The 20,629-nt window shown below is 39.1% G+C and overlaps 1 protein-coding gene and 1 pseudogene across 2 annotated transcripts; one reads left to right on the top strand and one right to left on the bottom strand.

Moving 5' to 3' along the window:
* The first annotated feature begins 2,582 nt into the window (after positions 1 to 2,582).
* On the top strand, positions 2,583 to 3,428 carry LOC120108765 (putative E3 ubiquitin-protein ligase XERICO; annotated as a pseudogene).
* Positions 3,429 to 7,095: 3,667 nt separating this feature from the next.
* Positions 7,096 to 16,117, bottom strand: LOC103714699 (C2 and GRAM domain-containing protein At1g03370-like). 2 transcript variants are annotated; one of them, XM_039122472.2, is made up of 9 exons: positions 14,896 to 16,117; positions 13,104 to 14,366; positions 11,900 to 12,082; positions 10,069 to 10,352; positions 9,852 to 9,968; positions 9,016 to 9,278; positions 8,479 to 8,644; positions 8,080 to 8,352; positions 7,096 to 7,942 (listed from the first exon to the last, which is right to left on the bottom strand). In XM_039122472.2, exons 1-9 carry the CDS (start codon positions 15,242 to 15,244, stop codon positions 7,748 to 7,750), a joined length of 3,093 nt encoding a protein of 1,030 aa, XP_038978400.2. In that variant the 5' UTR covers positions 15,245 to 16,117; the 3' UTR covers positions 7,096 to 7,747. The 2 variants fall into 2 exon arrangements, with proteins under 2 accessions (XP_038978400.2, XP_038978401.2); XM_039122473.2 differs by having other exon boundaries at positions 9,852 to 9,929; positions 14,896 to 15,740.
* Between the last annotated feature and the right edge of the window lie 4,512 nt (positions 16,118 to 20,629).

Below are 20,629 nucleotides of genomic sequence, written 5' to 3'. Positions count from 1 at the left end.
TTTAGAACCCTAATAGCTTTATAGGGGAGCAATCAAATAATCTAGTGCATATATATATTGTTCGGGGAATCGCTTTCAGTCAATGGTAGTAGCAGTAATATAGCTAGAGAATGCTAGGTTTGACATTTTTGTGCAATCTCATCACAGGGCCTACTGAAGGGGAAGAGAGTTTTTGGATGGTATTTTTGTGATAGCAACTCATAGCCTTATCGGCACACATATATACATGCCTTTCTTTTTCCTACCTTCAAAAGATTCAAATTCGCCACCAATGAGGAATTCCAACATAAAAGGAAGTGACATAGGGAATATGTTATCGTCTTCTTCTTTGGCTGGTGGAACACGGGCAGGAATCCAAAGAAGTAAAGGAATCGATAAATGCATGAGCTCCCATTCGTAACTTTGATGTTGACAACGTGTACATGTGTCGCCAAAGAGGCTTATGATGGCCTGACATTTTCTAAGAGCCTGCCACGTTGGACACTACCGAAGGGGCTGGGTGCAACGAATGCCACAAACCTAGCACTCTAGCGTTGCTATAAGACAACATCAGCTTGGCGGGCTTTGCAAAGGTGGCGCGTTGCTGAACGGTGGAAATGAGGATTGGGACAAATGTCACCGTGCCATCCCCAGGGACCATCTTTGATGGGCGTTGGAATAAATGCATGAATTGAAAAATTTAGAATGCAGGAAATGAACCCTACGCATATGCCTTCATGTCTTCTAGCAAGTGCAATGCACCATCAACGAGGCAAGGAAATTTATGATATTTCATAAATTAAAGATTCCATAGCACACTTAGCATAGGGATTTCTATATATATTTTTTAAAATAATCAGTACATAAAATAATATATGGCACATGAAAAAGTAGCTCTTTTTTTTTTTGGTACAACGGCTGCTCACTTAGCTCTAATATAAGTACAGCCAGCAGAATCAAGAATTATAATCTAATACAAATGTGAGGAGGTGCTCCTAATATAGCCAAAGAACCTCTTCAGAATGCTGCGTAGTATAGGAAGCGACCTAGTCTGCAGCCCTGTTCGTCTTCTGATACACATGCACTATTTGAAAGGCACTACATTCTATCAGCATTAGACAGATATCGCATACCTGAAAGGTAGCTCGTATTTTTTTAATTCTTCAATCTTATGAGATTGTTGGTTAGAGAAAAACCATTATGAGTCTTGCCTATCCTCTCCTACAGGGAGCTAGTCTTAACATTTCAAATATCATACCATCTCTGATTTTGATTTGATCGATTCCATAATATATTTAAAATTTTTCCTTATTCTATGATTTTGATTTGATCAATTCAATGATATAATGAGAATTTTTGCTTACCTGATATTATCAGTTTTTTTGAGAATTTTTCATTATTAATTTATAAGATTTGCAAGTTTTTTTGGCTCTCACTTATGAGCTGGAGAGATTTTTTTCATCTAGTTTTCCAGTTCATAATGGGTTACCTACATTGTTTGATTTAAATTATTATAATTTTAACAATGATAAAAACAAAGGGTGCAAGATATGGAAGAAAAAAAAAATACATGATGCACGACAACAACATATGAACTATTTATCCTACAATGTAACAAAACAAGCATGTCATCAAGACAACAACTTATATATCACCAAACTCTTCCCCTGAATGTCTTTGTTCCGGCTGAACGAGAAGGCTCCATTGACAATGAAAGTGGGTTCTCGACTTCACCACCATCACTTCAATGGCCAAATCTATGATATTTCTATGGATAGCCATATTGAACACCAGTTCAATTATTAATCAATGCAGCTGCTTGCAGTCTCAATAAGGACATTTAATACATCTATTGGACGCACCCACACCCACATCCTTAATGGTACCCTCTAATGGGACCCATTATTCAGCCATAAGGTCTAGTGTTGGGTGATTTGGAGGTGGGTGTAATAAGTAACTCTATATTTAGTCATCGACTATTCCAAATCATTTTATTAGCACTAATGGAGGTTGATGTACTAAGTAACTTTATATCTTCTAACCTAAACGGCAAAACCATATCATCAATAGCACTAATGGATGGAGGAATCTTACATAATTGAGTTTTAGGTATCATTAATAGAGCCAGCCAGAGAGTGGGAGTAAAATTAACCCCAGGTGGGAGTGGTGGAACTAACTATGGTTAAATCCGTAGTTAGAGTCCGGTCCAAGAAAGAAGGGCGGCTTTTTAAGTAGGGGGCGGTGAGACCAAGGCTCCCATCCCCATACGGGAATTGGATTCCGTGACTCCGCCCTCTCGCTTCTCTTCTCTCACCTTCTTCTCTCTCTCTCTCTCTCTCTCTCTCTCTCTCTCTCTCTCTCTCTTCCCTGTACTTGAAGCCAAAGCCAACCCAAGAAGCAAAATCTCAGCTCAAAATTTTCAAGCAGAGTAATCCTCTGTCTCTTTCTCTGGTTTTCTCAATAATTCCCAAATTTTTTCAAATTTCGAGAGCTCTGATAAGTTTCTCGATGTATTTGGCAATCAAAGATCCAATTTTTACCTCCATCTTCAATAGAAAGAAGGGGAACTATTTGATCTAATTCTTTTGGTATTTGTTGTTTACTCACAGATCGCAGCTGCTTAGATCGAGAAGTGGGAAAGCATCGTTTCGTGATCCCTGAGCTTGCTTGGGCCGGATCTGGACGAGGTCCAAGGAGGCATTGGATAGAATCGGAGCCGTTCGATCTCGTTGATCCGACGGCGATGGGTCTCTCGAGCCTGCCGACGCCCTCGGAGGGCATGCTGACCCTCCTCCTGGTGAACACCGCCCTCATCGTCTCCGTCCTCAAGGAGATCGTCCGCTTCGTCCTGCACGTCCTCGGCTTCCGCCCCTTCCCCCGGGCTCCGGACCCGACCGGTTTGGTCTCCGCTTCCGATAGGCCTCCGGAGCCCACCCTCACCGACCGCTTCCGGAGCCGGTTCAAGCCCATCCGGTTCGGGTCGGCCTTCGAGCGGCGGCGCCAGCAGGTGGTCGACTGCCGGGTTTGCCTAACCCGGTTCGAGCCGGAGTCGGTGGTGAACCGCCTCTCCTGCGGCCACCTCTTCCACAAGGCCTGCCTCGAGCGCTGGCTCGACTACCATCACGCCACGTGTCCCCTCTGCCGGTCCCACTTCCTTCCGACCGACGAGCCACCGTCCCCCCCGCCGCCGCCGCCTCTTCTTCGCTCTGGTATTAGTAGTAATTACGGCGCTTGCCACTGCGCAGAGGGTTCTCAGTAGTGTTTGATTCGGTGATGATACCCGGTATCTTTTTTTCAGATTTCTTTTTTTTTTTGTGGTCGTAATTCTTGTAAATATATGACGACTGTTGTGTGTACACTTTTGGTGATGATACGCGGTATCTTTTTTTAGATTTTTTTTTCCTATTGTAGTTTTATTCCTTGTAAATATATGACGACTTTTGTGTGTACGGTTAAACTTTCTGTGAGGAACTAAAAATGCCCTTTTTTCTCTAAATTTGAATATTTATTTGGTTCTTGTCATCTTGTTGGGATTTTGTTAATCAAGATTAATTCTTGGATTTGGGTGCATGTTTATCTGAATCTCGTATCGTGTTTAGGATTTGGATTTGGGCCTACTCTAGCCACTTAATAGACATGTACCAGACCTACGAGGAATCTGGTTCGAGCTCTGGTTTGAGTGGGAGGCTTGCATGTGAAATTGCTTTGTATTTTGGTCTGGGTTGGATGATGTCTCTAAGGTTCAATTGAGTTGTCACTTGTCAGACCTTTGAAATTCGGATGATACGTCGATTTTGAACTCAAAAGTGCTGATTGATTTTTTTTTTATTTGGTTGATATATAGGCTGCATCATATGCGAAACATTTCTGGTCGCTGCAATACTGATCATAAGCTGGTTTTGAGTAATGAAAGATTTAAGCTGATTTTCTTGATGTGTAAGTGAATACCACATTTGATAATTTCAAATATTGAATGTGTCTACCCTCCCTACTTCCCTTTGTAGGATTGTGATCAAAGACAACCTTGGCGTCGGAAATTGAACTGGCAGCGGCATGGGCTGGGTAGGAGCTATGCCCGATGAATATTGCGGGCCACAGCAGTGATTGGGCATAGACCCAGCCTTTTACGTCATCACTGCTTTGGCCCGCAATATTTATCGGGCATAGCTCCTACCCAGCCTAAGAGTGTTCATCATTAAAGTAGATGAGATCTATAGCACCTCCAAAAGTCTCACAGCTATCACTGGTTATAATTGTCGGGTGAAAACTAAGAAGTGGATAGGACTTTAGAAATTCTAGTTGTTTGAAAATGACAAAGAAGAAAGAAGGATGAAACAAACGAATGAGAGGTTTGAGCCTTTAAGACGTGCAGAGTGATTCGAAGGATTTTATTTAAATCAAGTATTTCGTATTTGAGTTACTATCTTAAGTGACAGTCATTTGATATCTAGGTTTCTTTTAGTTTAGGTTTGGATAATTACTTAATTAGTTTTCTGTTTTAACTTAACTTAAACATCTTCTTTTTACTTATTCTTGTTATACGGATATTTGGATCTGGATCTGAATTTGGAAAAATCAGATGTATCAGCATCCATATCCGGGAGATTTTTGAACTGACTGTCTGGATCCGATCGGATAAAAAAAAAATAGTATCTGAATCTGACAAAAATCGGATAAGGAAATGGATACTGTTGGATACAATCCGACTCGCTTTCAGCCCTATATGGTGATGGTATATTTCTGGTATGTATGCATAGAAATTTTTACGGGAGAAGATTTGGAGTTTGCAATTTGTCCATAGTAAGAGATTTATACATAATAATAACTTTTAGAATAATGCGAAACAAACCTTTACTCTGCTATCGTTATTAGAGATGTAGGAATAAATCAAGATTCACCTATTTCGGTTTCATATTTCCGTACAATATCGGTAATATCTGGTACAAGAGTTGGTTCAGCATACTAACATTCAGTATGCCCTCTGTATTATGTATCAATTCGGAGATGGTATATGACAGCATGCGCTGACATGCTGGATCTTGTAGTAAATTTTAAGATTTGTTTAACTCAGGAAGTTATAATCAAGCAAGTCCCAGTCAAATATTCCATACTTGACTAAGTTATAAAAAATCTTTAACTCGTCTATTCATTTCAGATGAGCCTAGACAACTAATCGATCAGGTCCGGACTATAGATTGCCATCCCTGCTTCTACTGCAGGGACATTGCAGTTGCGGCCGGGATGCCATACCTAAGCTTAATCCTATATTTTTGTCAAATGAAAAGAGATGCCAAGAAGTTCAGTTAGCACAGAAACTTGCTGTCTGTTAATGTTAACTAGTGTAGCTGGTGAAGACTTTTGAGAGCTGGTATGGTACCCCTACGAAGTTTACACTGCTGTGCCCAATTACAACTTTGTATTTGCAAATGCCCACAACTAGCTCAATGCTTGGCCTGCTTGCCAAGAGGCAAGAGCAAGGCCATTTTCTCTTGTTCAAGGCTGCCCAAAACCACTGCATCCCTTGATCCCTTCCAGCCAGCCACCCGACGTCAAACCGAACACGTACACCTTTCTCTAATGGTGTACGCAGGAAAAAGAGGGGGGAAAGTGTGGTCAACGGGAAAGTAATGAAATGGGTACTTTCCTATGTATCCTTTTCCTAGGAATCTGATTCCCAGGAATCATATTCTTAGGAGGGAAAATACTTTCCGCGAACCAAACAGGGAGAGGCCACCACCTTCACAACCTCCTCCTTCTCCAAGGTCTCCCCTCCACCCAGCATGGGCGTCCCTCGCCCGCTGTCCTACACCCCCTAGCTACTACCATCCCTGCAGCCACCGCTCCATGGGCTGTGGCCACCGCCGCCGCCTCTATTGCTTCTGCAACCTCTTCCTCCTCATCTCCGTCGCCTCCTTCCTCTGCATCTACCACATCATCAACCCACCTACGAGGTCGAGCGCTTTGGCGTACGTAGCCGCCCTCGACATCGATCCCAAGGACGGAGCTGTAAGACAATATAAATATATAAATAAAACTACCTCATCCTATTAGTTTAAGCTTTTAGGACAAATGATGATTTTAACATGATGATATCAGAGCAGAGGTCCTGAGTTCGAATCCTGTCTCCGCACTCTTTAACCTCATTATTAAAAAAAAATCAAATGTTGGGCTCGCCCATTAAAAAAAAAGTCTTGCCCATATGTGAGGGGGAGTGTAAGAAAATATGAGTATATAAATAAATCTACCTCGTCCTATGACCTTAAGCTTTTAGGACAAGTGGTGATTTCAACAGGAGCGTCGCAGCGGAGCTGGCGGTCGCCATAGTGCGGGCCGAGAACCCCAACAAGAAGTCGGTGTAGAGTACAAGGAGGGAGGGTGGGCCGTGGTGGCGTACCACAGGGTGAAGTTATGCTCGGGGCAGCCGCCGGTGTTCTACCAGGAGGCGCATAGCTTGGCGATGATGACAGTGTCGCTGAAGGGGCGGGAGAAGCTGGAAGCTGGGGTAGCGGCGATGCTGCAGCGGGACCAGGACACGGAGCGTGCGGCTGGACATTACGGTGAGGGCGCCGGTGGGGTTGAGGGTCGGGGATGCGGACCGCCGGAAGGTGGTGGTGAAAGCCGCCTCGGACCTGGAGGTGGAGTGCCTATCGCCGAGAAGAAAGCTAGAGGGTGTTCGGCTAGTTAAATGCAAGGACTTTAAGATTATTACCGAGAAAGAGCATCTCTTTTACTGGCATTCTATTTGCGGATGACCACGGAGAAACCAGAATGTCGGAAAATGCTTATTTTCCGTTTAATCTCTCGGGAAGTGAATTGACGGTCAAATCAAGGATATGGGCTTTAGTATCCTAGTATCCTGGATGACAAATTGGAGGCTATGGCATCCTGGCCCTCCTATAGATCGAAGTTAGCTTTTTAAAGAAAAGATGGAACGACTTGTGATGATTACTTGGATAAATCCTCTAATAGGCCAAATATGAGACCCCTGAAAAGGCTTCAGTTGTCAAAATGTGGATGCATTAAGAATTGCTCTGCATTTAAGAGGCTAAGAAGACCCTCCTTTTGTTCAGCCTACCTTCAGGAAGAAAATTAGGGGCTTAACAACAGTGCCCACTGTTAAAAATTAGGAAAAACATGTTCATCTAAGATAAATTCTGAATACAAATTTTTTTACCTCCCTCTACATACTTGGTATGTGGACCAGGAAAGAAAAAAGATCATCAAAACCTTTTTACTTGCAGAAAAGAATCATTTATCATGTTTTTACCTTGTGATTGGACTATAGGTGTACAGGCAGGATGAAACCAATATTCCTTTCAATAATTTTGCTACTCATGTTAGCAAGAAATATCACTGGCCAGCTAGTTTCCAAGTCATTACCACTTCAGACCCTGATGCCCCCAAGAATTTCATCATGCTTCACCAGCGCGGCACGCCCCTCTCTTACCAAAGCTCCCTAATTGACAGGAGAATGGAGAAAGCCGCCGATGATCCATCATACGATATCCAGAAGAATCCATAATGAAAACTCTTGGTACTCTTTTATTTGATGCCTGAATGAGCAAGAATCAAAATCTAGAGCTCAGAACCAATTCTCAGGCTCGCAGCCGAACCTTTGAAGTTGTTTCGTTCCAACCAAAATAATCAAACTTCTGAATACGGATCATCTGTTTTTTGATGCTCAGAATCCAAGCTGATATTCACACTATCTTTTTTATGTGGTGCTGCTATTCACAAATAGCTGCATGTAGCAGTGAAAAGAATCATTCTACTTTCCCCCTATGAATTCCTTTTCAACTTGACTGAACATCTCCTTGAGTCGAGCTGATGAATTGGACATTACGTTCTTTGTTATTCTCTTCTGATGCTTAGTGCTCTTCAACCAAGCAATCCCCAAGGATACCTGAACATTGCAGGCCTTCAGTTTAGGGGCAAGATCCTCCATTTGGTACCTCAAGTGAAGCTGCACGAGAAAAAAGAGCACATGATTGGACAAAAATCTCAGAAAAGCCACTATTGAGAATCTGTACAATCTATATACAGTACTTCCATACACTTAAAGCCACAGCGAAAACATTAGTTTGAAAAAGACGTTCTTACATTAAAGTAGTCACCAAGCAGAACCCCTTGGAGTGTCATCACTTCTTCAATAATCCATCCATTTTTATCAGCCAAGGGACATTTTTGCTGCGTGCTAGTTACTTCACCTCCATAACGAGATAAACTCTTGTCAAATTTGTAATGAACTTGCCTTTGGTAAATGTCAGGCTTAACTGGTTCCCACGCTGATATAGAGTAGTTGACACAACCAACTTTCTCCATTACCCTTCGCTCCAATGAAGTTCCTTCAAATACCTCCATCAATGAGTTCATCTGATGACACATCAATGGTCGCAGTTCCCTTGTCATTTTGGTGATCCCCAGGCAAGCTCAATTTGAGAATACACACATATCATATATATACGTGGAGAAAGGGCAAAAAAAAGGAGGAAAACTCACATCAATTGAAATGGTAGATGAGAAAACTTCTGACATGTTGGCATCCTCTATCCCTAAGAAAGATCCACTCTCCTCACTATGGAGGGTTGCTTCAGATTCTTCTTCAACTATCTGCACTATTTGTTCAGGGCTCAAGGACCTAGCCTTCCATAATGCCATGATTGTCCTGTTAGGCATTAAAATTACATATATTCTCTTTATCAAGAGGTGAAGTATTGGAGAATCAGACATGCAACTTAAAAAACCTAAAATCCAGATCTGAATACATGAAAACCCTGGTAGGCATTAAACCAAAAAACAGCACTTTCTTAATCCAAAGGACTAGAAAAACAATGTATGAGCATGTTGTGTAGGTTTATAAACCACTAATAGCAAGGGCAGTACAAAAATTAAATAGAATAAGGAACTAATGTATCATCAACCCATGCAGAAAACAAACTGATAAGAGTAAAAAAGGAAACAAATTTTCTTTAACTTGAATGTATGCCTTACATAAGATTCAAAATATTGTACAAGGAAATAAGTGAAGAGTATTACCTGTTGGCTACATTGAATGATACAAATGACTGGAAATGAAACCTAAGTCTCCCATCCTGATCAACAGTCTTTGCGCCATGCTTTGCATCCATACCTTTTCCCCTGCGGAGAATAATCAAAAGAGATGGGCTAGCCATTGATGCCAGAGTTGGAGGAATCACCTGGATGTCCTCAATATCTTCCCAAAGAAAGAAAAACTTTGTTTTGTGTCCAAACAAGTTTGCATAAAACCCAATTATTCTTGGAGATAGAAAGAGGCGGCCCTGCAAGGAAAAAGTAAAAAAAACCAGTAATTTTTTTCAGTTGGCATGTATGCTGATCCTTATATCATATGAACATTATATACTTTCAATAAGGCATGGGTCATATAGTCTGACGAACTATACAAAATTTATAACATGACTCAGTTTATAAAAGGCCATCAAAATTGCATTCACATTATTCCATTAATCAACCAATAGATGTAATTGGATCATATCATTATTGAACCTGATTGGACAATGTCAAACATTTGAAGGCTACCATTTTCTTTAATCACTACCTCGACATTCAGACCATAAATATGCCAAGAAACTATTGTCTAAATTGCCCGAGTCGTCAAAAATTTAAAAACTGCAAGTTGGCATGGTGAGCTGCCGATTGCTGAAGTAAGCTGACTGGCCCACTATATGACTGTAACAGTGATGACGACTGAGTAGCTAACAAGCAGACCAAATATATTATTGCCATCCTATGTGAAATGATTGAGGAGAACAAATTTTTCAGACAGCATTGTGAAGTATGGGGGCAAACTGAGGATTCCAATAGAGTACAACATAATGGAAGTAAATAAGTACCTGCATGGGCATCTTGCGCTTCAAGTGACAGGTAAAATCATTGATGAGAAATTCTTCTGGTGGCAGACCGAAAAGCTTCTGAAATGCAAAATTTGTCTGAGGAGACCTCAAATTTATCTACACATAGATTTGTCCCGAACTTAGTTAAAATAGGAATGTATAAGCTACAGTTTCACACTGAGTTATGAGAGATGCCAAATAAGAGATAAGTACCCACCTTCTTTCCAACTTCTTTCTCCATTTTTGTTAGATACTCTGTCACAATATCAGTGCCCCGTGTGTTGTTCAGAAAAATCCTCAAGTGCAACTTAGACTGGCATGCCTGAGCTAACTTCCCTTGAAGAGGAATCCAAAAATCTGCTAGTTCTGACAAATTAGATTTCACAAAGTTGACTTCAGCATGACCAAGAGATGTAGCTTCGTCAAAAGGCCCATCAAAATCATACACATCCACATCCATCATTGATGGAGGATCATGCATGGCATCAAATTCAAAGATTTCTGTAAAAATCAACAGAAAATGAATTAGTGAATGGAAAACTTATAGATTAGAGATAATAGTATCCTACCTCTCATATATTGTTATTTCATTCACACAAGGTTTCAGTCAATGTGTTATCTCTGTATATTGATCATATATTATAGTGCAGGTCAGTAAGTTATATAGTTTGACACCAATTTATAAATGAACAACGCATCAGACTGGAAGAGAGTCAAAAATGTTCTTGAACTATTATAGGACTGTTTAATTGCCTATAGTTCCACTTGCTTCCAATTTAAGTTGCAGGTGCAACTAATAATGCAACAATTCAATTAACAACTTTCTGTTTAATTTGCTAGCAGTTACAGTTGCAGGAACTATTGTCTTCATCACCTACAACTGACTAGCTTAATTTCTATATTTGGTTGTTTAGGATAGAAAGAGCTGTGATTACCTTGGAAATGACCTTGCTACACTCTTTTGGTTCAGTAAACTGTTTAGTTATTCTGACACAGCTGACCAACAGTTTATGCAGTATATTATTCCTACAATAAAGTCATATTATTAGGATGCACCTAATATTGTAGTGTACAAATTATAAGATAATTATTATATGTGAAAACATAAAAATTTATTACAATGCCATATATCATTTTAATATATAAGTAATTTATATTAGAGTTGGACCACACACTCTAAGTTAACTTCTTGCTAAATGAGTTAATGACCATCCAAAACGAAGATCCAAACATTGATAAAAAAGATGCTCAAAACCAGGATTCAAATACTTTTATGATTTCTAAATTCTAATCTTGTACCAAGTTGGTACAAAAATGAAGAATATCAATTATAGCGTGTGATAAAATACATAATGAGGTACATAAATTGAAAATCCAATTTATGGATCATGATCCATACATCTTAAAACATGGGTGGATGGATTTAAATTCATTATGTTTCGATCATCAAAATATAGTAAAATATAGTATCATATTATTAAAATCTTTCATTTTGACACCTACTTGATAATTAAGTTAGAGACCATCAAAACACATCAACTTTGGTTTCTAAGTTTGGATCTTGAATTTTGATAGTCCATTGATTTTGAACCATTAAAATCCTCTTTTCAAGGAGTTAATGTAAATTGGGTAGTCCAAATCTTTATTATACTGTTAATATAATAAATTGCTTTAATAATTTGAACACTCTCACCTGTATTATCAATACTTTTTAAGTCTGCATATGTCTTTTGTTCTCCCTAACTGATGACCATCTAAAATTTTGTAGAAGGAAACCTCACCGAAAATCAGGTGATTCCAGGACTTGAACCCATGTCATGCATACCAACCCCCAATGACTTTACCAGCCAACTACACTAGCTGGCATCCTCACTGGTTACTGGTCCATCAAACATAAAGTTAGCAAGTCTCAACAGTCCGTTATTTAAGAAAATTCTAGGCTGGAAACTGAAAAATGCAAATATGGTGGTGGTTCAATTTAGTAATATAAAGTAGTAATCTATGCAGAATATTAAAGAATTTCAAGAATTAGAGATATCTTTAATTACCATTCCATTGAGGCTCCAGAGTTTGGAATTTTATTGAACTGGTTCTAGTTTTACCATTGCATGTGAAAACCACATAGGGATCAGAATAACCAGTTGAATCCACTGCTGCTAAATTACTGCCCTCAATTAAGGCAATAGTTAGCAACCATCCATCCCCTTGTGCTTTGACTCCATGATCACTGCCTGCATTAAGGAAAATAAGTTACTTTCTACAGCATGTGGATAGTCTCCAACTAACTGAAAAAAGAATAAGATATGTTACTGGCAAGCTAAAACAAGGGAACTAAGACTGATGGTTTCCAGCCTAAGACAGAGTGCAGTTGCTATAAGCAGGAAAACTTAATTCTTTATTCACCATAAGTCGAAGTTGAAATTGATAAAGGTACCAATATAAATGAAGTCTTACAATTTATGAAGCATGTATATGGATACAAATTACATGTATAACACATAATGGACATGTTGGTATCGGCAAATCCAGAAAAAATTGTCAAGAAAATGGTCATTGCATGGAAATTAAAAAAAAATCATTTACATAGTTAATTATATAACAAACATCTAACAATGCAAGAAGAAATCAGGTAAAGTAATTAGATACCACAATATTTTTATTAAATAATTGAGTCTGTACGAAAATATTTAACAAGTGCTGTACTGTATACTGAGAACTATTTGCATCTGATACATATTAGACACCAGCATGTCTCCTCTAGGGAAGTATCTAAGCTTTAGAACTAAGGATATATGCATATTATGTATCATATTATGGTTTTCCTTGTAAGGACGATAGAAGACTTAACTCGTCAACCTGTTTCGGATGTTTTAAGTTCAGCAAGTCAAGCAAAATGATAGAGGCATGAATTTTCAAGGATAGCAAAAAGTTCCAGCAAGTGATACTACCCCTTGAATATAGCATCATTACCTCTGAACAATATACAAATGGCTTGAAAACAACAAAGAAGGAGGATGTCTTACGCTTTGCTATAAATATAATACTATATTAGTACTAACCTTACATATCAAATAACTAAAGGTTACGAACACCTTCTGAATCACATAAAATTCAATATTAGAACTGCACTAATATTATGAGAAACTACAATATCTCTTAGTAATGGGAAAAAAAAACTCTTCATACTGATAGAATTTTAAAAGAAAAAGTTGATTGAAATATAAGATATGGTCCAGGGAAATCAAGTCTTACCTCTCTGCTTCCGGGCCTGCAAGAAGCGTCCTATCATATCAAGAACACGCTGTCCTTGAAGAACCAAAACACCACAAACCACAACTTCCCCAATTGAGTCAGGCAGATCTAGGCCACGAAACTCGAGCCCCTGAACTATACTAGGGCTTGCAAGCAAGATGTGTACAAGAACATAGAAGGCCACAAAAACTGATGATATAACAGTAAAATTTCCAAAGAATCTAAATGCCAGCTTCCAGTCTGACTCCTGCTCATTTTGCAAAGAAGCTAAGATCTGGTCTTTGTTGTGCCCAGTGTCTTCTTGATCAAGTGGTTTTATATTCTGCGAAAGCAAATCAGCAAACTGTGCAAAGCTATCCTTTAAGCCTTGCTTTGCTCCATTTTCGATCATACCTTTCATTATAGTACTCTGGAGGAAATTCATGCGCCAGGAAATTAGCAGACGTGAAGATTGGTCTTCAGATGGCAAATCAGGCCCAGGCATTATGCAGAAAAGAACCTCTGTCCGGAAACAATTACCGAAAGGAACATCAGGAGTACTCACATTTGTTAAAACAGCATAATTTTTTCCATCAGCCTTCAGATAAGTCTGCTCCTCTGTGGCTTTCACAGCTTTTACTAATTTGGTCGCAGCTTTTGTGTAGGTAATCACTCTTTTCAAGCTCTCTCCACCATTTTCAAGTCTCCAAGGTTCAGTTTGCAGACTTGTAGTTCCTTGAAGCTCAGCAAGTGATTGCAAGAAATTTGAACTTGGTGACAAGAGAAGAGAGTTCAGATCACGAGGTGCAACAACATAAGATTGGTCAAGAAGTACTCCTCCTCGTAGATTTCCAGGCATTTCGCTTCCTTGATCCTTCGATTCAATTGTTTTCAGTAGTTCATCAAATGTGATATTAGAGCATGTATCATTAGTTTGTCTTTCAGAAGTCTCAGGGCTTGCAAATGCTTCTTGTAGGTCTTCTGGGCAGTCAAGATTCCTGCTAGAAGGCAATGCAGCCTCTGCATTTTTCCCGGCAAAAATATGAAACAGACGATCAACAAATGTCGGTGCATTCAACTTGTCTCCCTTGACAGGTTCCGTTTTGTCAATCACTGGTACAGCATATCTTTCCAAGATTCTATTAGAACATAGTGGGGTTGGTCCTCTTGTTAATTCGAATGATTTATCAGAGTTTGATGAATGATCAACAAAAAATGAATGAGTGACTATGGGTATTTCATCAGTGTTTTTCTGAGACAAAGTTACAGTGAGACGAATATCTCCTGCAGGACAAAACCAAAAGAATACAATTACGAGAGAAGAAGAGAAGAAACTTGACCCTTTAACCACACAGTCACAGCATTCTTTCCATCTGAAGTCTCCATTAATTTCTTCTTCATACTTAGACATTTACAGCACATGACAATGTTACATCTATTTACTATTTTAATCGTGACTAGCGTATCAGATCATTAGATAAATTTAACACAATGAACAAATAGTTGGATCAAAATGGCTGCTAGCCTACCCTTTGTATCCTGGATCACTTGGAAACCGTGAATCATGAAACAGAATCCTAAATTTCAACTAGGAGACAAACATATTCAAATGCAGCACATAGATAGCAAAATGCCACATAGATAGATTGCTCAATATTCACTAAAACTGTAATCAAGGGAAACTATTATGAAGCTCAATTGGTGGAAACTTATTTCGAATATTAAAATAAAAAAAAATAAAGATCACAAAAGTCAAGCAAAACACATATAAAAATCCACCAATATAGAAAAGATATTAAGAGAGATATATTACCATAGTCCTTGCTCTTAGACTTCTTGTTCTTGGGCTGCAGCTGATACCATTGCGTCCCAAGTGAAAGATCATCTGTATCCAAGACCTTCAACAATGGCACCTTGACCTGTCCCAGGAAATCATCACTGAAGATCTTGTCTTCATCCAAAACATAGACCGTGAGCTCCTCGCTGGGGTCCCCGACTAGGAAGCTGAACTCCTCATTCCATACAGGGTTCAAGTTCTTCTTGACCACCTTAGTTTTTGCCCGTTGTTTTCCGATCTGTAATTTTACATAGGCATCACTCAGGCCATTGAGACCCAACGCCTGGAGGTTACGGGCTTCAATAACATGCACCAGGAGCTTCATTGTGAAGAATTATCAAACGATAGGAGCTAAAGAATGATGGGAAAATCATAAATGAGGAAGATCAGTTGCAAAATGAGTTTTTTTTGGGAGAGAGAAAAACAGATGAGAACAGATCACATTCGCCACAGAGTCAATTACCAAAAACAATTAGAAAAACTCCCTTTCGGCTGCTAAAAACCCTAATTCCTTATGCCCATCCAATCCGACACGACCCATCGAAAACCCCAAATGGACTCAAATCCAGCGGAGAGCTACAGGAAGAGCGACTCGGACGAGAGCGACAAGACAAAAGGCGAAACAGAGAAAAACCGATATCCAACTTAACGACCGCAGGAAATCGAACCACCCCTCCACGAATTTGATCAGAAAGCAAAGAAATCGGCGCCGGAAATCATCACTGGAGAGGGGATTTCGTGAGAATGTCACGGGAAGCGAGGGGAGGAGGACAAAAAAATGTCGAATTTTTTTTCCAGATTTTAGCTATAAAAAAACCTCTTTTACTAAAACCGGGTGGTACGAAATTTACGACTCGGGAGATAGGGTTGGTTGGGGTGGGGGAAGAGGCTAGGAGAGGGGAAGGAAGGTCTCCGTCCTCGCGCGGTCTTGAACTTTAATTAAATTAATGTCGACCCTTTTTATAAATTATAATTATTTATTAAACTGACAAATTTGGGTTACTAACTTGGGAAAACAATCTGCCTTTCATGCCAACATGGCATTAGAGGATTGGTGTGATGGCCATAACATGCCCTGCTTGATATTTTAAATAATGAGAATGAGAAGGCTATAATAATATAATTTGGAGCGGACAAACCCTGCGATTAGGGGTGGTTTGACCCCCATTGGCGGAGTTGCACTGCAATGCCGCTAGAGTCTCCACCTGCAGGGGTTTTAAAATGGTTGGCGCCGCATTGGGGTTCAGGGTAGAAGTGAAGGAAGGGTAGGGTCAGGGCAGGAGAGAGTGGCACCATCGATGAGGAGGAGGGGCAATGCCTGAGGGGAGGGAGGAAAAGGGGTCAGCAATGATGTAGGAGGCACCAACTATAGGACAAGGTCTAGGGCAGGAAGCAAGGGACGAGAAGAGGGTAGCAATAGCGGTATTACAACGATCTGGAGGGGACGGCATCATGGCCAATTTTAGGATTGTGGACATCGTCAACTTTATTACTCTCTTCTTAGGAGTCAAACCAAGGGACGGTGACAGCAACCTTTTGCTTGCCCTCGAGCTTCTTTTCTTGTTCATTGTAAAGGCTGAAGGCAAGAAATACCAAACAGACCTAAATTGAATGGTTCGGCCTGTACTGAACTGAACTAACATCAGGTATGGTCATACGAGTCAGTTTAGTTCTTAAACTATTCTTTGGCGCTTCTCTCCAAGATTCGATGGACTTTTCGTGATCCACCTTAGCTCAAAGATCTTTCGGAACCCTAGCTCTGACTCTCTCTCAATATTAGGTCCCCTCATGCTCCCCCCCTTCCCCACTCTTCGGCAACTATCAACCCCCTTCAATTGTCATTCTATCCTCTCTCCCTCCATTCCTTCTTCCATCTTCTTCTTCCTCTTCGCTCTTTGGGGTAATTGTGGACTGCCCTTCACTCTCTCTCTCTCTCTCTTTCTCTCTCTCTCATCTCTCCCTCCCTTTTCTTCTCCCACTCCTCCCCTCTCTAGCAACTGTTGACCCCTTCAATCGCCCTTCTCTCTCCCTCCTAGTCCTCCCTCTCCCCATCCCTATGGGCCTCTCTTTCTGTCTCTCTCTAACTCTCTCTCCCTCTCCTAGTTCAGTACATATCGAATCGACATGATATAGGTCTGTACTATACCAAAACGTCATCAACTGGTACACCCCTTGGTACCAATTTGACAAACCATGGCCAGAGGGCTACAAGAGCTATTTAGATCGGCTCTATCATAGAGATGAGGGATGTCGAGATTGTCTCCAGCATACAGATGAGGTTTGCCAAGAACATCTCTAATGTGGCCTTCTCTCGAACGAGGGTCCTCAAAATTTCACTTGTGAACAAGAGAGGGTTAGAAGAAATGAGATGAACCACATCAAATGCCATTTTTTATCCCTTGAGTTGTTGTAGTTCGACCTACTACTATTTTAGACATAGATTAAGTTGCAAGCTAATGTACAGATAGGCTGCAGCTCAACCTATAACTCACAAGCTTCCAAACAATGGTGTTAGGTTGCATTGTAACTCACCCTATAAGTGAGTTGAGTTGTAGCTAATTAGACAACTACTTGGTAGAAGAAAGCCAAGTTGGATCAAATGGAGTAACCTCCAATATTGTGTTAATAAGACAAAATTTTAAGCGAATAAATAGAAGCTCTATGCAAAGGCTAATTTGAGTTTTGCATATTTCAGACCATCGTTGATGGACGACATTTGAGAGAGAATTTTCATTGGGTGTGATATGATAAACCAATGGATGGAATAATAATCTATCCTATGTGTCATGCACTCATATAAATTTTCATGCATTTGTTAAGAAATTGAATGTAAATGTGTATTATGCACATGCAGTTGACGTTTTTGACTTTCTTACGAACACTACCGTATATATTGATGCTGCCAAATGCCCTATCAAGAAAATCTTAAAGCAATATGCTCAAATTAGTCTAAATAAAAAATGGGTGCAATATATAAATTGCTTGCACTATAAATGCACAAGAATGTAGCGACTGCTTGCGATAAGTAGACGTCATGTATTCGGTGCTTACCGAAGGTTATAGATTTTTTGTTAAAACCATAAGAATTTGAATGCACAAGAGTACTTGAAAATCACAAATCTAATATATCACTTTGCTATTATTACTCTTTGATAAACAATATCATCTTAAATACAAGGCGGTAAGCAAATAATAATATATATATATGTATATAATTTATTGTTTGGTGTTATTTTATTTCTTATTTTTTATTTTAAAAAATTAAAATTAAATAGAAATGTATGATACTATTATTTTTATTTTATATTTTTTTATAAAAAATGAAAATGAGAAAATTTTATTTTGAAATCTTGTCAATATCCATATTACAAAATTATTGATATTGAAATACCATCATCACCGTTATAATGGCCTCTACCACAAACTCGGTACCATTGCTACCACCATCATCACTCTCATCTTCACAACATTACCGTCACCATCATTGTTGTCTCTACTATATCGTAAGTACTCCTATCACCGCTACTACTTCTATAGCCATTGTCACCGCTTTCATTATACTACAACCAACACTACCGGCATCTTCATTGCCTGCATTGCTATCATCACTTCTTTAGCCAATTTATTTTTCTATTTTCATTTTTTTTTAAAAAAAGTAATGCAAACAGAATGTTCAATTAAAATGTAGCGACTGAAGTTTCAATGGATTAAACACGGTAGATCAGACATATGAGATCGACCAACAGAAGTCAAGCACCTTCAAGAGCCTCCATGTATGGGATGCACACAAAAAATCCTTTTATGCAACCAAGACCACTCTAAACTAAATAATTCGTACAGTTTCAAATGTTGTTACCGGCAGGCCCTCCTCAACACGCACACACTGTCTCTCTCTCTCTCTCGATCCATCGATTCCATTACGGAGCTCGAGGTCGACGGACTTCTGTCAACTCTCTTCTGATTCCTTCCTCTCCTTCTTTGTCCAAGATGCTAGCTTTACGGAAAGAAAGACGCCATTTTTCTCGCCAAGCTGTTCTTTTTTGGATCCTAGGATCGCCATTGGAGCGGAGAAAGCACAGGGATTTGGGGAAATCGATCTCTGATTATGTTGGGGATGGAAAGGGAGAGGATCGGTGGTTGGTTTGGGGGCTGAGCTGATGCGCTCTTCCACCAAATCGGTAGGGGAGTGCTGGATTTCATCATCGGTCGGGATGCTCGGAAGTTTATCAAGCGCAAGGTCAGCGATGCAGGGGAACATGGTTGGGCTCTCTCTCTCTAGGGCATGGAGTTTCTTAGTTTATAGAATTTTTTAGATCTTTATGTTATGTCTTTCGTTTTCAATCGAAGCAATGGGGCTTGTAGGCCTCTGAAAATCGGTTCCGTGGGAATTTGTTCTAGATGCCATTTCCTACCAAGGTCTTTTTATTATTTTTAAAAATAGGAAAATAAAAAAGGAAAATAAAAAATTTCTATTTTATTTTTAAATTTTTAAAAATATAAATATAATTGATATAGATAATTATTTTAAAAATTATAAATATAGTATCCTATACAATTATAATGGTGGTAAAGGGATAACGACAATGGTGGCAGTGAGGGTGCTAGTAACATGAAGATGGCAATAAGGATGGTGGGGACACTATCTGGACGATGATGGTGGTGACATGGACGATGATGGTGGTGACAATAGTAATAATGGTGTAACTAGGGCTATAATAATAAGAACAATATAACAAAGGTGGCAGAGATGGTAGGGCTTATGAATATTTTATTTTTGAAAATAATATTTTTTTTAAAAAATATTTTTTTCAATAATAAAAATAATATTTAAAAATAATAAGTGAAAAAATTGTATTATTTTTTTAATTTTTATAATTTCAAAACTAAAAATAAAAGCCATACCAAATGTACCCTTGGTATATGGGTTTTTATTTTCTTTTTCTCAACATAAATCTGAAGTTATAGTTTTCTGTAATAAGGTATGGGCTTTGGTTATCTTGATCTTTATATTTGGAATATTAAGACTTAAAAAGAAAAACTACGTAAGAATCGGTGTGAATGTATATTTAGTAATTTTGGTCCTGCATCATTTATTTGTTGACAAGATCTTAGTTATTTATGTAGAACTGAGGAACTCAAAAAATATCTTCTATCTAATTATTTTAGGTGATGTCTCGGGTTGTTACATCACATGCGGCTTAGAGTTTGCTCGCAGAGCTGAGATTATTTTGTTTAAAAGTATGGAAGTTTGAATCTTTTAGAAGCCCTATCCTCTCCACTACCATTCTCTTTTCGTGCTCTACTGCTTGTTGCTTTCTGCTCTTCCACATACAAAATTCAAAATTTTTTGCTGCTCTTCCACATACAAAATTCAAGCTTTTGAAAAAGAAACAGATAATTACGCAAGGGTTTCCTGTTTCCTTCATTCCTTGCTCTTTGAAACTAGCAGAAGCGAACCGTACGTCTTTGCATAGCATTCTACAGCTTGCACTCTTCCCACCATTTCTCCGATATTCCTGTATTTTCGTCGAGTTTGCGTTTTGAAAACTCCAATGTAGATAGATAGGAAGCTTCCTGTTACCAAATTCAAGACTCAGCAATCATATGATGGCAGCAAATGAAGTAAATTTTGATAGCAATATATCTCCTAACTAAATAAATAAATCTATAAATTTAATTAATAAAAAAAAATTTAAAGGAAATAATATAC

Source organism: Phoenix dactylifera, chromosome 11 (genome assembly GCF_051530095.1).
Source record: "Phoenix dactylifera cultivar Ajwa chromosome 11, Ajwa_hap1_PhDact_Kaust_v1.1, whole genome shotgun sequence".
NCBI lineage: Eukaryota > Viridiplantae > Streptophyta > Magnoliopsida > Arecales > Arecaceae > Phoenix > Phoenix dactylifera.
Note: the sequence above shows the minus strand (reverse complement) of the source record. Positions and strands in the feature narration are given on the sequence as shown.

Excerpts from the sequence above, each read along its gene's own strand:
- LOC103714699 (XM_039122472.2), bottom strand. The coding sequence starts at position 15,244 with ATGAAGCTCCTGGTGCATGTTATTGAAGCCCGTAACCTCCAGGCGTTG. Across the intron at positions 9,969-10,068 it reads AGAAAGAAGTTGGAAAGAAG|ATAAATTTGAGGTCTCCTCA; the intron begins GTGGGTACTTAT and ends ATCTATGTGTAG. Across the intron at positions 7,943-8,079 it reads TGCTTGGTGACTACTTTAAT|CTTCACTTGAGGTACCAAAT; the intron begins GTAAGAACGTCT and ends TTTCTCGTGCAG.